The sequence below is a fragment of the Arachis stenosperma genome, chromosome 1, assembly GCF_014773155.1.
Source record: "Arachis stenosperma cultivar V10309 chromosome 1, arast.V10309.gnm1.PFL2, whole genome shotgun sequence".
NCBI classification, from domain to species: Eukaryota; Viridiplantae; Streptophyta; class Magnoliopsida; order Fabales; family Fabaceae; genus Arachis; species Arachis stenosperma.
In genome coordinates, this window is record NC_080377.1 from 118,683,105 (window position 1) to 118,699,433 (window position 16,329).

Genomic DNA, 16,329 nt, shown 5'->3' on the forward strand with positions numbered 1-16,329 from the left:
CAGTCACTTCTATTCCTGATGTGTTGGTCTTATTTTTTAATATCTCTTGAGTTTGAATGATTTCTTCAGTCTAAACATAAATCATAATTTTTAAATAATTATGATACAAAATTTAAAAAAAATAAATAAAGAAACTAGTTAGACAAGCTAGAGTCGAGTAAGACTTTTCTCAAAGTGTTGGCCTCACTTACTCTTAATTTCTCAGTTGCACTTATGGTATTGGATTAAAATAATTTAAATTCAAATTAAGACTTTAATTTTCCTTCTTGAATTATCTAATATAAATCATTAGATATGTGAAATGTTACTTTTTGTCGATTTTTTTTGTCATTTTCTCTAATTTTCGGTGTCTCTGTCAATTTAGATACAGACTTCTTGCTTCCACAACCCTTGAATTTTTTGTAATAGAATAATAAAAATAATATAAGCACTACGAGAATAATATGTTACAAATTTGAATTGAAATGACAATAAAGTTGATAGATGGTATAACATGGACAAGTTCTTACTTTAAAATTATTGTTATTCTGCGTGGGTGTATTTTCTACTAATTTTATATTCTGAGAGAGAGTCTATTTATTGGCATCACATTCTTCAACCTGCTAAAAAAATTTTTAAAAATTTCTAAAAATATAGCATTATTTAATAGTTATGCGAAAGACACTAAAATAATAGGTAAGCATAAAATAACTAATTAAGAAAGGCATTATATTAATACCATTGGTTCATCTTCAGCATTTGAGTATTCGGCAGGTGAGTCTCCCTTGAGGAGTAATGGACATGTCCTAATGAGATGCCTGCTTGACTTACAATGTGAATATCTTCGCCTCTTTTGGCCTTTTGGAACCTTTCTTGGAGCCTCTTTTGACTTCACAACAGCTGGATCACCTATTAGCACTGACATGGGAGAAAGCCTCGCTTGTGCATCACCTTTATTTTGCACATTCGAAATTAGCTTAAGTAACTCACCTGAGATTTTTCTATAGTCGGCTGAATTTTTTGAAGAAATATGACAAAGCTTCCAACAAATTGATGTCATTGCACCGCATCTAAGTGTAGGCACTATATCATCAGCGAAGTCTTGCTCGCCAATTGAGCATATAAAATCACTCTTTGCATCTCTTGTCCATCTTTTCAGGATAAGAGATGTAGGGACGCATTTTGCATTGCGATGCTTCAAGACCCCAAGGATGTGGGAGCACGGTAATCCACGAGTCTCAAATAGCCTGCACTCACACACAAACAGGTCCTTGTCTTTATTGTAAGATACTTTAAATTGTCATTGCTGATTAAAATACTCACTCGTGTTGTACTCAACAATGTCTCCACTATTTGGGTATTCAGTCACATTTAAGGCACCTGCTGCTTCTATCTCATCTTTCACAATTTTTCTAGTATAAAGTTCAGTAGCTTGTTTCTCAAAACTTTCCAAACATGTAGTCAATACAGGAAACTTATAAAAGATTTCAAAGTCAGCAGTAAGATGGTTGTTTCGGTAATGCCTTAGTACTTCACTAAATTTATGCATGAATTTAAAGAAACTGGTTTTACTGTCAACATAATTCTTCAATAATGAATGAATTCTCTCACACTGTGATGTAGTTCTTATGTGGCCAAAGAAGTGCTCCTTCAAATATGCGGTATCCCACTTCATTTTGTCATTATAAATGCCCTGGACCCATTCATTCTCGGCAAGTTCATATTTGGATATGATCTCGCTCCATCTCTCTTCAAATATTTGTACGGTAAACTGTCCATACAATAATACATTAAATTTATCCCAAAAATACTTATTTTTTATATTATGTACCGCATTACGATGGAGATGCCATGCACAAAGGCGGTGTGGTATGCCAGAAAATACTTCTAAGATAGCCTCTCTCATAGCACGGTCTCCGTCTGTCACAACACCTCCGAATAGTTTTTCTTACATGATTTTCAAAAATTTCTTCAGTGCCCATTTGAAAGTTTCGGAACTTTCATCTGAGAGCAGAGCGCATCCAAAGATAGTTGTTTGGCCATGGTGGATGGTCCTTGAAAATATGACTAAGGACTTGTTGTAAACATTTTTCTTGTAAGTGGTGTCAAAAGCGAGTACATCGCCAAAATATTCGTAATCAACAATGCTTTCTCCATCAGCCCACACCAAACTATCCAACCTACCATCCTTTAAGGTGAACTTTCCTAAAAATAATGGGTCACTGTCTGCCTTAGACAACAGATAGGCCAATGCAGCAAATGCATCACCGTCTTTCACTTTGCCACGCCTAGTCTTACTAATGTGGTTATGCAAGTCTTTGCTGGTAAAACCCACTTTATTGTATCCACCTTTTTGGGAAACAATGTAATCCATTATGTGGCAAGTTTTAACACCACATGCTCGCAAGCTATCTGCTTGTGTTTTATCGGCCTCATTAAGCCCATGATTCGCGGCAATAAGATGTCTGTACTTAGGTGGACACAGTGGATGATTGTGTTCACTCTCAAAGACACTGACTTTTCACTTACCCGCTCTATAGTGACTAATGAAACGAATCCTCGCCCTACAGTTGACACGAGTAATTGCCCTACGCTCCCTTTGCCGATTGTCCTTTTTAAGGTGCTTCCAATGTCTTTCTCCTGATTTATTGCAAAGCAATTGTCTTGTATTAATGTTGCCATTAGCATCCACCATCTTTAAGTCTTTTTGTGACACAAATCCATAGCACTGGACATATTTGGCATAAAATTCACAAACTTGAGATTCTGTATCAAACACCAGTCCCCATATATTTTCGATGGTCAAATCAGTTATCAACTTTTCAAAACCATCAATATTAATTATATCTGCCTCTACTTCATCTACAGTTACATCCACCATATCATTACTTTCATCGGAACTGCACTCATACTCAACACTTAAATCCTTCGATTGATCACCATCTTTATATGACTATTTGCCATCATTCTCCATGACTAAACTTAAAATTTTAACATGTTAGGTACTAAATAAATGCTAGGAGAATGAAATAGGTAAAATGAACTGGATTTTTTATGATTAAAATTATTGGTCAATCAAATTCTATGAAACCTAAGAGCTATTAATGCATAAGAATGCTATTTATATGACAACCAAGAGTTACGAAAGAAAGTTCTCAGACTTATTAACTTTCTATGGTCTTTCTTTTAAAAACAAGAATACAATAGATTCAAATAAATATGAAATGACTTATTATCTAAGAGCATAAAGAAGGAAAATTGAGTATGATCCACTATAATTTTCTTTTTATTCTTTTTGCACTTTTTCTAGTGATAAAATTCACTCAATGCACCTATTTTATTTTAACTACCCTATTCTAAGATCACAATTTTAGTCATATGCTTCTTTGGTAACTTACCCAGGGAAAAAGTGTTCTATTTGATAAGGTAAGGATAACAATAATGTTAGATATTAGATAAATCTATATGAGATAATAATAAGTGAAATTTTTGTTCATTATTTATAAAGATTATATAGAATGTGATGAAGGATCCATGACAATGATTTCATAGGATCTTCAAAGTAGTTGAGTAAAGTTGGGATTACAAGTTACATACATATATACAACTAATTAATAAGCAGGAGTTAATATAAGAACTGAGAAGACCAACCGAAGTTAAATGATTTAAGAACAATTATATATTTAGCCCACTCTTGCACGGCAATACTCTTCTATTCTGTTCCGTTCCTCAATAGTGACGCTCTGCAAAGCAAAGGTGAACAGAGCTCATCATTCCATTTTTTTACTCTACTCAGTTATTTCATCTCTGTAATTTCATAGATTTTGCATTTTAGTTTGTTGTTTATTTCACTTATCATAATAATGTTATTGTTCCTATGTTGTTATCACTGACCTGAATGTTCTGTGCTCCATCTATTTGTTGATATGTTCAAATGAATAACAGTTTGGTTACCCTGTGTGCAGGTTATCTGTTTGATATAGAAGGTGGAGAGAACATTCTAGATATCATTAACAATGATTATGATGATGATGATGATGTTGAAATGGTTGATGTTAAAGAAGGAGAGTTGGTGGAACCTGATTCCCGGAATTCTTTGGGACAAAGTGAAGCTGGAGGTACCAATGAACCAAATGAAGACTCTCATAATAAGGACCACATGCTTAGAGCTCAAAAGAAAAGGAATAAGAGAAAGAAGAAAGCTTCAGGGTCCAACAAGGTAATTAATATAAACAGGTTTATCATTTTCTCCAATGTGAAATTTAATATTATCTTCATGGACTCATTTTAACTTTATGACCCAGTACAATTCAGATTGTTTTATGATGTATTTAATCCCAACCTCAATACAGTCCCTGAAACTTAATCAAATTAATGTGTAGATAAGCTTGATTTATTTGTATCTCTATTAACAAATTTTGGTTGCCATCTTGTCCCATGATTGAATTTGTAATGAATTGTGTGCTTTTCAGATTTGTGATAGATGTGCGTCGCCGTTTGAAAGAGAAAAACAATATATGTTATACACTGTTGTAGGTTGCCTTGGGGTTTTTGCACTAAGCGATCTCGTTAGATAGGTAGGTTATGCATTTCATGTCGGTTTAGAAAGTAAGTTTCATTTGTTCATTTTTTTTTTGTCCATAAGAGTGCACCATGTGACTTGATAGTATTCAACTAGAAGTCTAGAAGATATATCTAATTAGAGGGTCTACCAACCCAATTGTTTTTCTGTCATCAAAAGCTAATCAACGATTTATTTCTAATAAAATTAGATGTGCATTAAGACACTATGCAGCATCTGAAAAATGAAACTATTGTGATCTAAATTAAGTTTTTTATTAAAAAAATTGCATTCACAGTTTCAGAAATATATACAGATAAAATAAGAATTCAATAATTTGTCAAAATTAACAACTAATATCAAATCACATAAATCAAACCAAATTACTTTAATTACAAAAATCACACCAATGCTATAATAATTCAAATCACATAAATCATAGGAAAGGAATTATCGGAAGAGAGAGGCTGACAACAGTGATGAAGAATGAGGAAGATGGCAAAGAAGACGGCGAAAAAGACGGAACCAGGAGGAAGGCAACGCTCTCTGAACCAGGAGGAAGGCGACGCTCTCTGGAACGCACAAGATAGCGATGTTCTATGACGCGATAATGACCTCGATTGCGAGACAAGAGAGGAGAGAGGGAGAGATCTTGCGTGCGACGCACAGTGAGACTGATGAGAGAGAGAGAGAGAGAGAGAGAGAGAGAGAGAGAGAGAGAGAGGATAGGGAGAGGAGAGAAGAAGATGAAGAATACTCAAACCTTGAGAGGCGTGAAGGAGAGGGTTTCTGAACCCAGATGAAAAACAATTTTGATTTTTTGTTTTTTTAGTATGTTTTTGTTTTGTTGTTTAAATTATTTGAAACTATCAAATTAGGATTAATTGAATTCTAAAATTTGATTAATTTAAAAGGACATTTTTGTCTAATCAAATAAAGGAAAGATGTTTAAGACTTTTTATAAAATTAAATAAAAAATATTTTTTTATTTTTATTTAATTAAAGGGGTGTATTAGTAAAAGTGGTGATATAATATATATTTAAAAAATTAAATGCTGATGTGAAAAATAAATTCCATGTGGCTATAATAAATTCTACGTAGCTTGTTATCATCGTACCGTAGCAAATACCTTATATTTTTTTATCATTCTATATTTTTTATTCCAAATTTTGTGTTAAAAAAAAGTAAATTAGACTTTTTATTATTTGTTTTATATTATATTCAAATTATCATCAAATAATATAAAACACTAACTAAATTTTGTGTATTTATTTTTTTGTCTTGTTCTTAATATCTTATCTTATTCTGTTTTTAAAATTAAATAAATTTAAAGTTAAATTTATTGATTGAAAAATTAAATTGAGTGAATTTATTATATCCTATTAATTCTAATATTAAAATTCAAAATAAGAAAATTAATGTTGTCTGCCGCCTTATGAACCTACTAATATTTTTTTAAATAGCAATACTACATAGCTAACAAATATTATTATTTTGAATCGATATTTGACTAGTAATAGTTGTATTCATATTTACACAAAAAATATATTTTTTATATCTATATTTATTAAAATTTGTACATATAATTTAATAGAATTTATACTTATATTTATTTAAATTTATATACATAAACTAATAAAATTTATATAATAAAAATAATTTGATATTTTTACTTACTAAATACTCGCCAAAATTACTAAAAATTGTTGATGCTAAAATATCTGTTTTATAGATGAAAAGAACTTTTAATTTTGGACGGAAAACATAAATAAAAGTAATTTTAAAATTCATTAATTATACGCGCATCATATTTGTTGTATTCAGAATCTCAACAAATATTTGTTTACATCTTCTTATAGAAATAACTGTAATGAAAATCTAGTTTATTTTAAATCTAATATATATAATTTAATATATTTTTAATATATATTTTATATACATAACTGACTAATTAAATAGGTGGTGGCTAATTTTTTTTACACAAAACATACTTGAGCCCATATATAAATGAAGATAAGTTGGATAATCATAGAAGTAGATAAATAATGATTATATTATTTTTCTACTGTATATTTTTATTGTATACATTTCACAAAAAGTAGAAGATGCACACAAAAATAATACATATAATATATTTCTAGTAAAAATTTGTGTAAAGAGGACTGTTGTATTAAGATGGAATTCAAAATGCCCAGTATAAAGATATGCATGTAAGTATAAGTTAAAATGCTATATATAAACCAAACTAAATGGAAGCCAGTTTCTTTATAAATCTAGTTAAAGGAGAAATTTGACTAATTAACCTCAAAAAATACATTTTCAGTTCATATATATTACCTGTGTGTTTTCAAATGTTCCATTCTTTCATACTCACTTACTCAGCAGTGTCGTCTGCTAGTAATATCTATCTCCCATTAACACACATTAGAAAAATCCACAATGCAATATGATCACCATATACAGAAGCAAAGCTATAAAGTGGAAATTTGGGCAGCACACTTTAATTTACTTTGTGATGAGTATCAACAAACTAAAGCCTCTATGCATGAGGCATGAGTGAGTTGTCAGCACAAGAGTCAGTGAACAAAAAAAAACTTTAAAATAGCACAATGCAATTAAGAACAAAAATAGTCAACAATAAACATCCCACTATGTGAGTGGCCATCATATGGGGCGGTGTTGGATGCACTTGTCCTCAATCCAGTGATGCTCCAGAGCGGTTCGGCTATGTCAACCACAAGTTTCTCTCCATCAAAATCCACACTACGCCACGCCTAAAACCATTCCTCCACTTTCCGATCCTACCCCTGCATCACTCCACACTACTTTATTTAGATCCCATTTGATAAATTCACCAATACATATATAAATATTAAATTATTGAAATACACAAATATATGCCAATAAAATGTATTCTGGTTTACTTTTATGTTTTCATTGAGACATTTTAAAAATTACAGCCAAATAAAAACACTCCAGAGAGCACTTTAGCAGCTATAAATACTCTAAAAACCTTTGACGTATATGCTTCATCAGGTCAGAGTTGCAAGAGTATTTTAGCCACATATATATATACATCAACTACCCTACATACCCTACCCTCCATACTTTGTTCTTCGTTGTTGTTCTGGCTAGCTAAACAATTATTGGCTTTGATCGAGGATGGGTTTCTCATCATCCGGGTCATGTATTCTACTTGGGCTGCTACTTCTGATGTCAGCAATGGTGTCAGAAAGTAGAGTGGCAAGGAAGGACTTGGGTCTAGACCTTGGTGGGATAGGACTTGGAGTTGGAGCTGGATTAGGCCTTGGCCTTGGAGGTGGTAGTGGCTCTGGAGCTGGAGCTGGAGCTGGATCAGGCTCTGCCTCTGGTTCTAGCTCTTCTTCAAGCTCATCATCTTCTTCTTCTAGCTCAGGTGGTGGTGGTGGAGGAGCGGGCTCTGAAGCAGGTTCTTACGCTGGCTCATATGCAGGATCCAGGGCTGGATCAGGAAGACGAGGAGGCGGCCGTGGCGGAGGCGGAGGTGGAGGAGGAGGAGGAGGAGGCGGCGGCGGCGGCGGTGGTGGTAGAGGTGGTGGGTCTGGCTCAGGCTATGGTGGAGGTTATGGAGGGGGTTATGGCGAGGGTGGTGGTGATTAATTATAAGAGTGATTATTGTGTAATAAATAAATAAATAAATATTGGTATGAACCCTAGATCTGTAGCTATATGAATAAACACGTAGTGTAAATGTGTAATTTGGTGAACTCTCTGTCGTGAAGAGAAATCGTTTGTGTTTCATTTCGTTAGTATTAATTAGTTTCTTGAGTCAAGCAAATATTATGATGCAGTGTAAAGTTGTTGTCATTAATTATATGTTGGTTATTAAATAAGTAACGTGTTTTCCAAAACTATTATTGATCGATAATAATCTAAGCATTAAGGGGTTCATTCTTCCAAGTATTACTACTTTACATTGGTCTTCGGATAACTAACCGTGATAGTAAAGTGTTAGTCCCTTTCGCTTTTTGTTCTGCTGCTGCATGGGCGTGAATATAGTAATAATACAAAGGCCCTAACCAAAAGCTAGCGTGCCTATATTCTTCACTTTGCTATCACAATCAAATTTATCTATTTCATTGCGTGCCTAGAAACAAGAAAGACTACAATCTTTCGTTTTCTCCTTCTAACTCAAGATCAGAATAAAGCCAAGGTCCATGCTGCATGCCTTAGTTCTATTATGGGGACGACTCACATATGGATTACCCAACTTATTTTTCTGAATACGTTATGCCTAATAGGGTAATACCATAATTCACCTTAAATTATTTTAATTCAAATAATTAAAATATGATAATACACTTTAATTCAAATAATTAAAATATGATAATACACCTTAAAAATCGGTTTATTGTATGTGTTATATATGAATTATTTCGGTTCAATTAATATATTTAACTCAAATAAATAGGATACGTATTACTTTATATTAGACATAATCCTCACAAAAAAAAACGTTTTTATCGTTTGTATGTGAGTCATCTCTTTTTATTATACTAAAATATACATTATATATTCTTATGGAAATTTACCCTATTATTAGAGTTTAATTAAGAAGTCAGTTTTTTTAGTTCATATTAATTAATTTTTATCTTAAATTTTTTAATTTTAAACATTAAAATTCTAATCTTAAATTCCAAATCCTCAAAATAAAAAATTAATATATATATATATATATATATATATTAAAAAAAAGTTGAATACTTATTTAATTGGTAAACTCAACAATGATTTCCATTATTTGAGTTATTAATTAGACTAAGAGAATGGTGAAACCAATCTGCCACAAAGCAAATCATCTGAGATAGTAGGTAAATCTCTAGAATGTTCCTCACATAACATGTATCATTGAATATTTATATTTTAAAAAAAAAAAACACATCGTTCATTATTCAGTTTTTCATTTTTCCTACCTGGAATTGTATTAAGTGCCAATCATCATATCCCACTATATACAATGTGCTTGTGATTGTTTAAGAAGGATAAGGCATTATAGTGGCAATCTTTACAATAAATTATTTATATCCAACTTCTGTGCTATATATATTGCCACTTTGAAAAAGGCATGCATTTTGGTCCATAACTTTGTGTTCGCTGAAGTTGGCTTCGATTCATATTTGGTATTCAGGAATTATTTACACATACCGCTCTTATCAAAATATGGATAGCTCTCTCTCCAATTTTTCAACATATATAGAAAAACAAAAACGAAAAAACAATAATTATTAAAAAAAAACTATGTATATCTATTTTGTTTAATATACTAAATTATATATATTTTTTGTAATTATATAAAATATGAAATTGATCTTATACATGTTTTATAATTTATACGACTAAATTCTTAAAATAGTCTTCTCAAATTTATTATTTTTGCTATATTGGTCCTTAGCTAAAATTCAACTTTAAGTATTATATTAGTCTCTGAATCTTTTTTAGCATTGAGTCCAAATGAACTGCTGAATTGATCTGACTTATCACTCTAGATAGAAGACTAAACAATGTTATTTTATTTTGATGCCTAAACAAAACAAAACAAAAAGTCTGAAAAAGAGTTTATATGATATACAAATAGTAAACTATTTTTTTCACTCATATGATATACAAATAGTAAACCATTTTTTTCACTCATTTTCTAAAATGATCTTGTTTTTAACTTGTTTAAGCACAAAAATAAACAAACATCATTTAACCTTATGTCTAGTGTGACAAATCAAAACTAGCTCACCATTTTATTCGTTCACTTAATATAGAAAATGGTCTAAAAACCACTATGAAAATTTAGTCTGTTTTATACTACTTTACACAATAATTGTATTTTCACAATAATAAAGAAACAGTTATGTATATAGACTAAAATATGTATGTACAAATAATAATACAACTATTTTTTCAACTTTGCAAGGCAGAAAGTAGCATGTGTCACAAGTCACACCCACCCCACTTCATATAATGTGTCACAATACGACGCATACGCCTCTTGCTTTCGGTCCTCACCAGCTACGCACATGTAACAATGTATGCCTATAATCTTCTATAAATAGCAACCATCTTAATATAACTCTACATTAAAACTTTTTAAGCCATATAGTTATAACAAGTAATATAGCTTATTAGGCATAATAATTAAGTACCATAGAGTGTTGTATAACATGGCTAATACGAAGGCTTTAGGTCTTGTTGCTTTGCTTCTTGCCGTTAATATTATAGCCTCCGAAAGCAGAGTGGAAAGAAAGGACCTAGGGTTGGACCTTGGTGGCATAGGAGTTGGGATTGGTGCAGGCATAGGAATTGGCCTTGGTGGTGGAGGTGGTGCAGGTTCGGGTGCCGGTGCAGGATCTGGTTCTGGCTCGGGATCTAGCTCGAGCTCAGGTTCTGCTTCTTCTTCAGGATCGGGCTCGGGATCTGGCTCCGGAGCTGGCTCTGAAGCTGGCTCCTATGCAGGATCCCGAGCTGGATCTAGGGCCGGGTCAGGTTCCTCCGGAGCAGGTTCGGAAGCAGGTTCATATGCAGGGTCCCATGCTGGCTCACGATCATATGGTGGTGGTAACGGAAAGTAAATATAATTAATCATGAACGATTTAACTATATACATGTTGTGATTTGCAAACAAATAATTAAAAATAATTAGGTGTTTCATGTAATAAACTTATGCATGTACCCAGCCATCATATCGTGTTTTTATTTCGTTGTAATGTTTGCGTGTGTATCATCAAGTGTTGTGGGAGTCATGGATCTTCCTAACTCCTTAATTAAGTATGTTTCGTTATTAAATGTATGTAAGATCATTGAAATATTCGATAATGCATGCTAGGATGAGGCTTCTTGATTGCTTGGTTAGTTATGCTAATCCTTTCCTGTAAAGATGTTAAAACGTTTTTTTTGTAAAGACACTTATATATCTTATTATTATTGGATATATTAATGAATAGATTATTTTTGAATTTCTTAACAAACTAGAATAAAACTAATTTTTATAACAATAAGTCAATAACAATAAACCCAATTGTTATCAGATCCGTTAAACTAACCAATTTTCATAATCCACAAGATCATGGATTTTCTTTTAAACAAAAATCTTGGATATATTTGATTTTTTTTATCAAAAAATTTAAACATGATTCAATTTAGATCGTGTAATTGGTCGAATCAAATCGGATATAATAATTATAGTGCGGACAATTAGATTTATTATTGTTGTTATAATAAACTGATTTGTTATAGTTTATTAAAAAATAAATTATTAATCAATTTAATAAAAATATCCAATAATATCATGACACATGTAAACGTCTTTAAAAAAAAATAAAAGACATTTTTAGTGTTTTTATCGAAGTATTCTCCTATACTAGTACTACCTTGTAAGCTTCAAGTTTATTATTTTCTATCATGACGTTAATATTTTTTATAAAAATACTATTTATACACTTAAATTAATTATTATATATTTTTGTATAAATATATATGTAGTTTAATTTATTTTTAATACTTATTTCAATATGTATTTTACTTGCTGGTTGATTTTGTGTACCCTAACATAATTGTATTTTTTATAACTACTACTTTCGCTTTCAGAAATATGCAGCTTTAGGTAACACTTAAAAGTTTGAGCTCACTTTTTAATATTGAATGAGTTCTAAAAATAAAATTTATTTGTCTTCAACTTGAATCTTGATCAATGAAATTTAATATCATAGAACCACAAAGTTCAAATTCAACTCAATTCACTCTCAATTTTAGCTTAAAAATGTAAAAGAGTTCTTACTACTTTTAAAGACCACTTACCGAAAATAATTATAAATTGGAAAAATATGAGGAGCCAATAAAATATTTGTACAATGTGTACAATGGAAGTTTAGAGAATATTAAAGATATAACCATTAGTGTTACTTTTTTCACCAGCTGAAACTTTTAGGATGAGTGGTATTATGACATGGTATTAGAGCTTTAGATCCGAAAGGTCAAGAATTCGATCCTTGATGAACCCGAAAATCAGTTTTAAGTTCTTAGAAAGATATTTATTATCCCTAATACTTGGATGGTTATTCTAGATAGTATGGGTTAAAAGAATACCAATTTAGTAGACTAGCTTCTTAGCAAAGAACTTCGTGAATTAAATAAAAGTAAATATTTTTGGTTGCTTAGTGAAACATTCACAAATACTGCGTTTCAACTGGTATTTTTCATTATCTTGCTTGCTTGAAATATTTTATTTTATTTCACAAAGGGCAAAAAACCAGTATAAGCCAATGCCATCTCAAATTGACGTATATAAGCCAAACTAAAAATCGTTTCAATAATGTGCAGGATCTTGTATATATATAATTCAAACCGATATGGTTCGAACTGCAAATGAGAGTAATTTGAACCGGGGCAGTTCGAATTACAACCTAAATTTTTTTCATAAATCGAACCAGGTCGGTTTGAACCTTGAGTGCACATAATTCGAACCAGGGAGGTTCGAATTATAGAGAGAGAGTGTGGCCTTAGTAATTCGAACCGAGCTGGTTCGAATTACACAAACCTTAGTTCGAACCGGGCCGGTTCGAATTAGTGGGAAAGAGACCTCTATATAACCGTTCTAAACGTGAGTTGGTCTCATTAGATGGAGTATAATGGCTAGTGAGGAGAGTTTTGTTGTTCTGGTTCACCACAGAGGATCCATTAAGAGGAAAACTCGTTCCGGAGTGAAGTTCACAAATAAGGATCCTCTCTGTGTTGTCGTGAATCCAACGACAAGGTATGATGACCTTGTTAGATCAGTGCTGATGAAACTTGGCCTGGAAGGTGTGAAGCGGGTTAAGAAGTTTTTCTATCGCATTCCAGTCACGATCCTGCACGATACAGTGAAGTATGATTGTCTCACGATTGGTAGTGATGAGGACCTGCAAGTTATGTTTCTTTGTCGGAGGCAGTTTTCGGAGGTGAGGACACCAGAATTGCTGGCAAAGCTGGTTGATGTAGTATCCAGCTCAGGGAGTTCGAACCAGAATACCACCGATGTAGCCACGGCAGCTGGTTCCAGTTTCAGGGCTGCCGTGGCTTCTTCCTCCGTCCCAGTGTACGAGCCAGCGGTCCAACTTGTCGCCTCCCCATCTTTTGCTGTTGATCTGAATGACGACGTAGGCGACGAGGTAGGATCCTTTGATATTCTGCCGAACGCCTTACAGGGCGTTCCACCGGTTGGCGTCGGAGACGAAGTCTTAGGTGATGCAGAGGAGGACGACGTCGAGCCGGATACGATTGAGGATGACAGCGGCGACGAGGTTGGAGCGAATGGGCCTGCATTGGCGGGCGGTGGTTCTAGCTCTGGCACACAGCAGTATCCGCCACATTTTTCCTCGTTGGACCTGGACGCCATGAGACATGAGGGGGTTTTAGGGCATGCTGTTGGATTCGGAGCTAGAGATGCGGAAGGGATTGCTGGTCTGACAGAGTTCCAGGTTGGTCAGCAATTCCAGGATAAAGATGAGGCCCTGTTAAGCGTGAAGACTTACAGCATCCGGCGAGGGCTACAGTACAAGGTGGTGGAGTCCGATCACCGCCGGTATGTGGGCAAGTGTTCCGAGTTTGGGAATGGGTGCACATGGTTGATTCGACTGAGTCTTCGGAAGCGCAAGGGCATTTGGGAGGTCAAATGGTACAATGGACCTCACACTTGCCTGGCCACATCCATCTCGAGTGACCACAGGAGTTTGGATTATCATGTGATTTCGGCGTTCATTATGCCAATGGTTAGGTCTGACGCATCCGTGAGCATAAAGGTGCTCCTGAACGCCACGGCAGCGCACTTTGGTTTTAGGCCGACTTACCGGAGGGTTTGGATGGCAAAGCAGAAGGCTATTGCCCTCATCTACGGTGACTGGGATGAGTCAAACAACGACATACCTAGGTGGGTGTTGGGTGTCCAGCTGACGATGCCTGGTAGTGTTGCGGTCCTTAAGACGAGCCCGGTTCGAGTTAGAGGACAGGTGGACGAGTCTCAAGCGTACTTCCACAGACTTTTCTGGACTTTCCCGTCGTGCATCGAGGCATTCTGTCATTGCAAGCCGCTAGTCAGCATTGACGGCACACATCTGTATGGGAAGTATGGGGAAACGTTGCTCATCGCGATTGCACAGGACGGGAACTCCAACATTCTACCTGTCGCATTCGCACTAGTAGAGGGTGAGAATGCGGAGTCCTGGACATTCTTTCTCTCGCACCTTCGACAGCACGTGACCCCGCAGCCCGGTCTGCTGGTTATATCGAACAGGCACAACGGCATCAAGGCTGCGCTTGAGGCCCCTGACGACGGTTGGTTACCGCCATCTGCGTACCGTGCATTCCGCATACGACACGTATCGGCTAATTTTGCCCTTACCTTCAAGGGCAAAGACGCTAGGAGGCTTCTAGTGAATGCGGCGTATGCGAAGACCGAGGTTGAATTTGATTACTGGTTTGATATTCTGCGATCTGAGGATCCGGCGATGTGTGAGTGGGCGAACCGGATTGATTACTCCTTGTGGACTCAGCATCGTGATGAGGGGCGGAGATTCGGTCACATGACGACGAACATCTCCGAGTGTGTGAACTCAATCCTCAAGGGGGTCAGAAATCTCCCTGTAGCATCCCTGGTGAAGGCAACATATGGTAGGCTTGCGGAACTCTTTGTTCGCAAGGGGAGAGAGGCTAAGGCCCAGATGGGAACCGAACAACAATTCAGTCAGCATTTGGTGAAGTGTATTGAGGCCAACTTGAAGACGGTCAGGTGCTTCACGGTGACGCTGTATGACCGGGATAACTCCGAGTTCACCGTAGCAGAGACCACTCCGACTGGTTCTTTCTCCTTGGGTACTTACAGAGTATCACTTGCCTCTCGGACATGTGACTGCAGGTACTTCCAGGCTCTTCATTTCCCGTGTCAGCACGCACTTGCATGCTGTGCCTACTCACGGGTCACCTGGACCTCTTACGTTCATAGCGTCTATCAGATTAGCTCGGTGTTCAGTGTGTATCGGATGGGATTCACACCTCCGATCCCGGAGGGCTTCTGGCCACCTTACGACGGGCCCACGGTGATTCCGGACCCTGACAAGAGGCGTCCGAGAGAGGGTCGTCCTAGATCTACTAGGATACGGACGAATATGGACGAGGCAGATCCCAATCGGCCAAAGAGGTGCGGCCTATGTCGCCAACCCGAACACACACGACGTAGTTGCCCACAGGTTGGAGGATCGTCTCAAATAGGGCGCCATCAGTGCACATGTTGTTAGTGTTAGTTTTATTTACATTTAAGTTTTCCTGTTAGATGCGATGTTTGAGCACGTATGTAACTAGTTGATCTTTATACATTGTACTTTGATTGTTGCGAGTAGTAATGAATATGTTTTCTTTCATAATGAGTACTGCTACATGTTCCGTAGATGCAAAATTTAATAAGTAAAAATAAACACTAAATTGTTTCATGATTGAATGATTCTAAATAGTCAATGTCCCACAACACAAATAACAAATAACATAGAAAAATAGACTATAACATAACAAGAAAAGTACATATCACTATCATACATGATTGAACGTTAGGGAACATAATACATGAAACGTGAATCATCTAAACAGATGCGAGCCAGTACCACAGCGACGGGCTACCCGTGCCCTCTGACCTCGGCGTATAAACGGCTCCTCATCCTCGATGTCATCCCCATCCTCCTGTGGGGCAGGCTGTGCAGGTGGCGCAACATGCAGGGGTGCCGCCGACGGCCCTGCG

At 35.4% G+C, this 16,329-nt stretch overlaps 4 protein-coding genes across 4 annotated transcripts; 3 read left to right on the top strand and 1 right to left on the bottom strand.

Moving 5' to 3' along the window:
- Positions 1–1,927: 1,927 nt before the first annotated feature.
- LOC130932449 (protein FAR1-RELATED SEQUENCE 7-like) lies at positions 1,928–2,860 on the bottom strand. Its single transcript, XM_057861777.1, has 2 exons — positions 2,509–2,860; positions 1,928–2,328 (listed from the first exon to the last, which is right to left on the bottom strand). The coding sequence occupies exons 1-2, from the start codon at positions 2,858–2,860 to the stop codon at positions 1,928–1,930; spliced, it is 753 nt and encodes a 250-aa protein (XP_057717760.1).
- Positions 2,861–2,974: 114 nt separating this feature from the next.
- Positions 2,975–4,556, top strand: LOC130932458 (uncharacterized). Its single transcript, XM_057861790.1, has 3 exons — positions 2,975–2,981; positions 3,945–4,198; positions 4,452–4,556. Exons 1-3 carry the CDS (start codon positions 2,975–2,977, stop codon positions 4,554–4,556), a joined length of 366 nt encoding a protein of 121 aa, XP_057717773.1.
- Positions 4,557–7,499: 2,943 nt separating this feature from the next.
- On the top strand, positions 7,500–8,358 carry LOC130937432 (glycine-rich protein DOT1-like). Its single transcript, XM_057867079.1, has one exon. It carries the CDS (start codon positions 7,704–7,706, stop codon positions 8,178–8,180), a length of 477 nt encoding a protein of 158 aa, XP_057723062.1. The 5' UTR covers positions 7,500–7,703; the 3' UTR covers positions 8,181–8,358.
- Positions 8,359–10,638: 2,280 nt separating this feature from the next.
- Positions 10,639–11,411, top strand: LOC130960423 (glycine-rich protein DOT1-like). The gene has a single exon (XM_057885816.1). The coding sequence runs from the start codon at positions 10,733–10,735 to the stop codon at positions 11,138–11,140; it is 408 nt and encodes a 135-aa protein (XP_057741799.1). The 5' UTR covers positions 10,639–10,732; the 3' UTR covers positions 11,141–11,411.
- Positions 11,412–16,329: the final 4,918 nt, after the last annotated feature.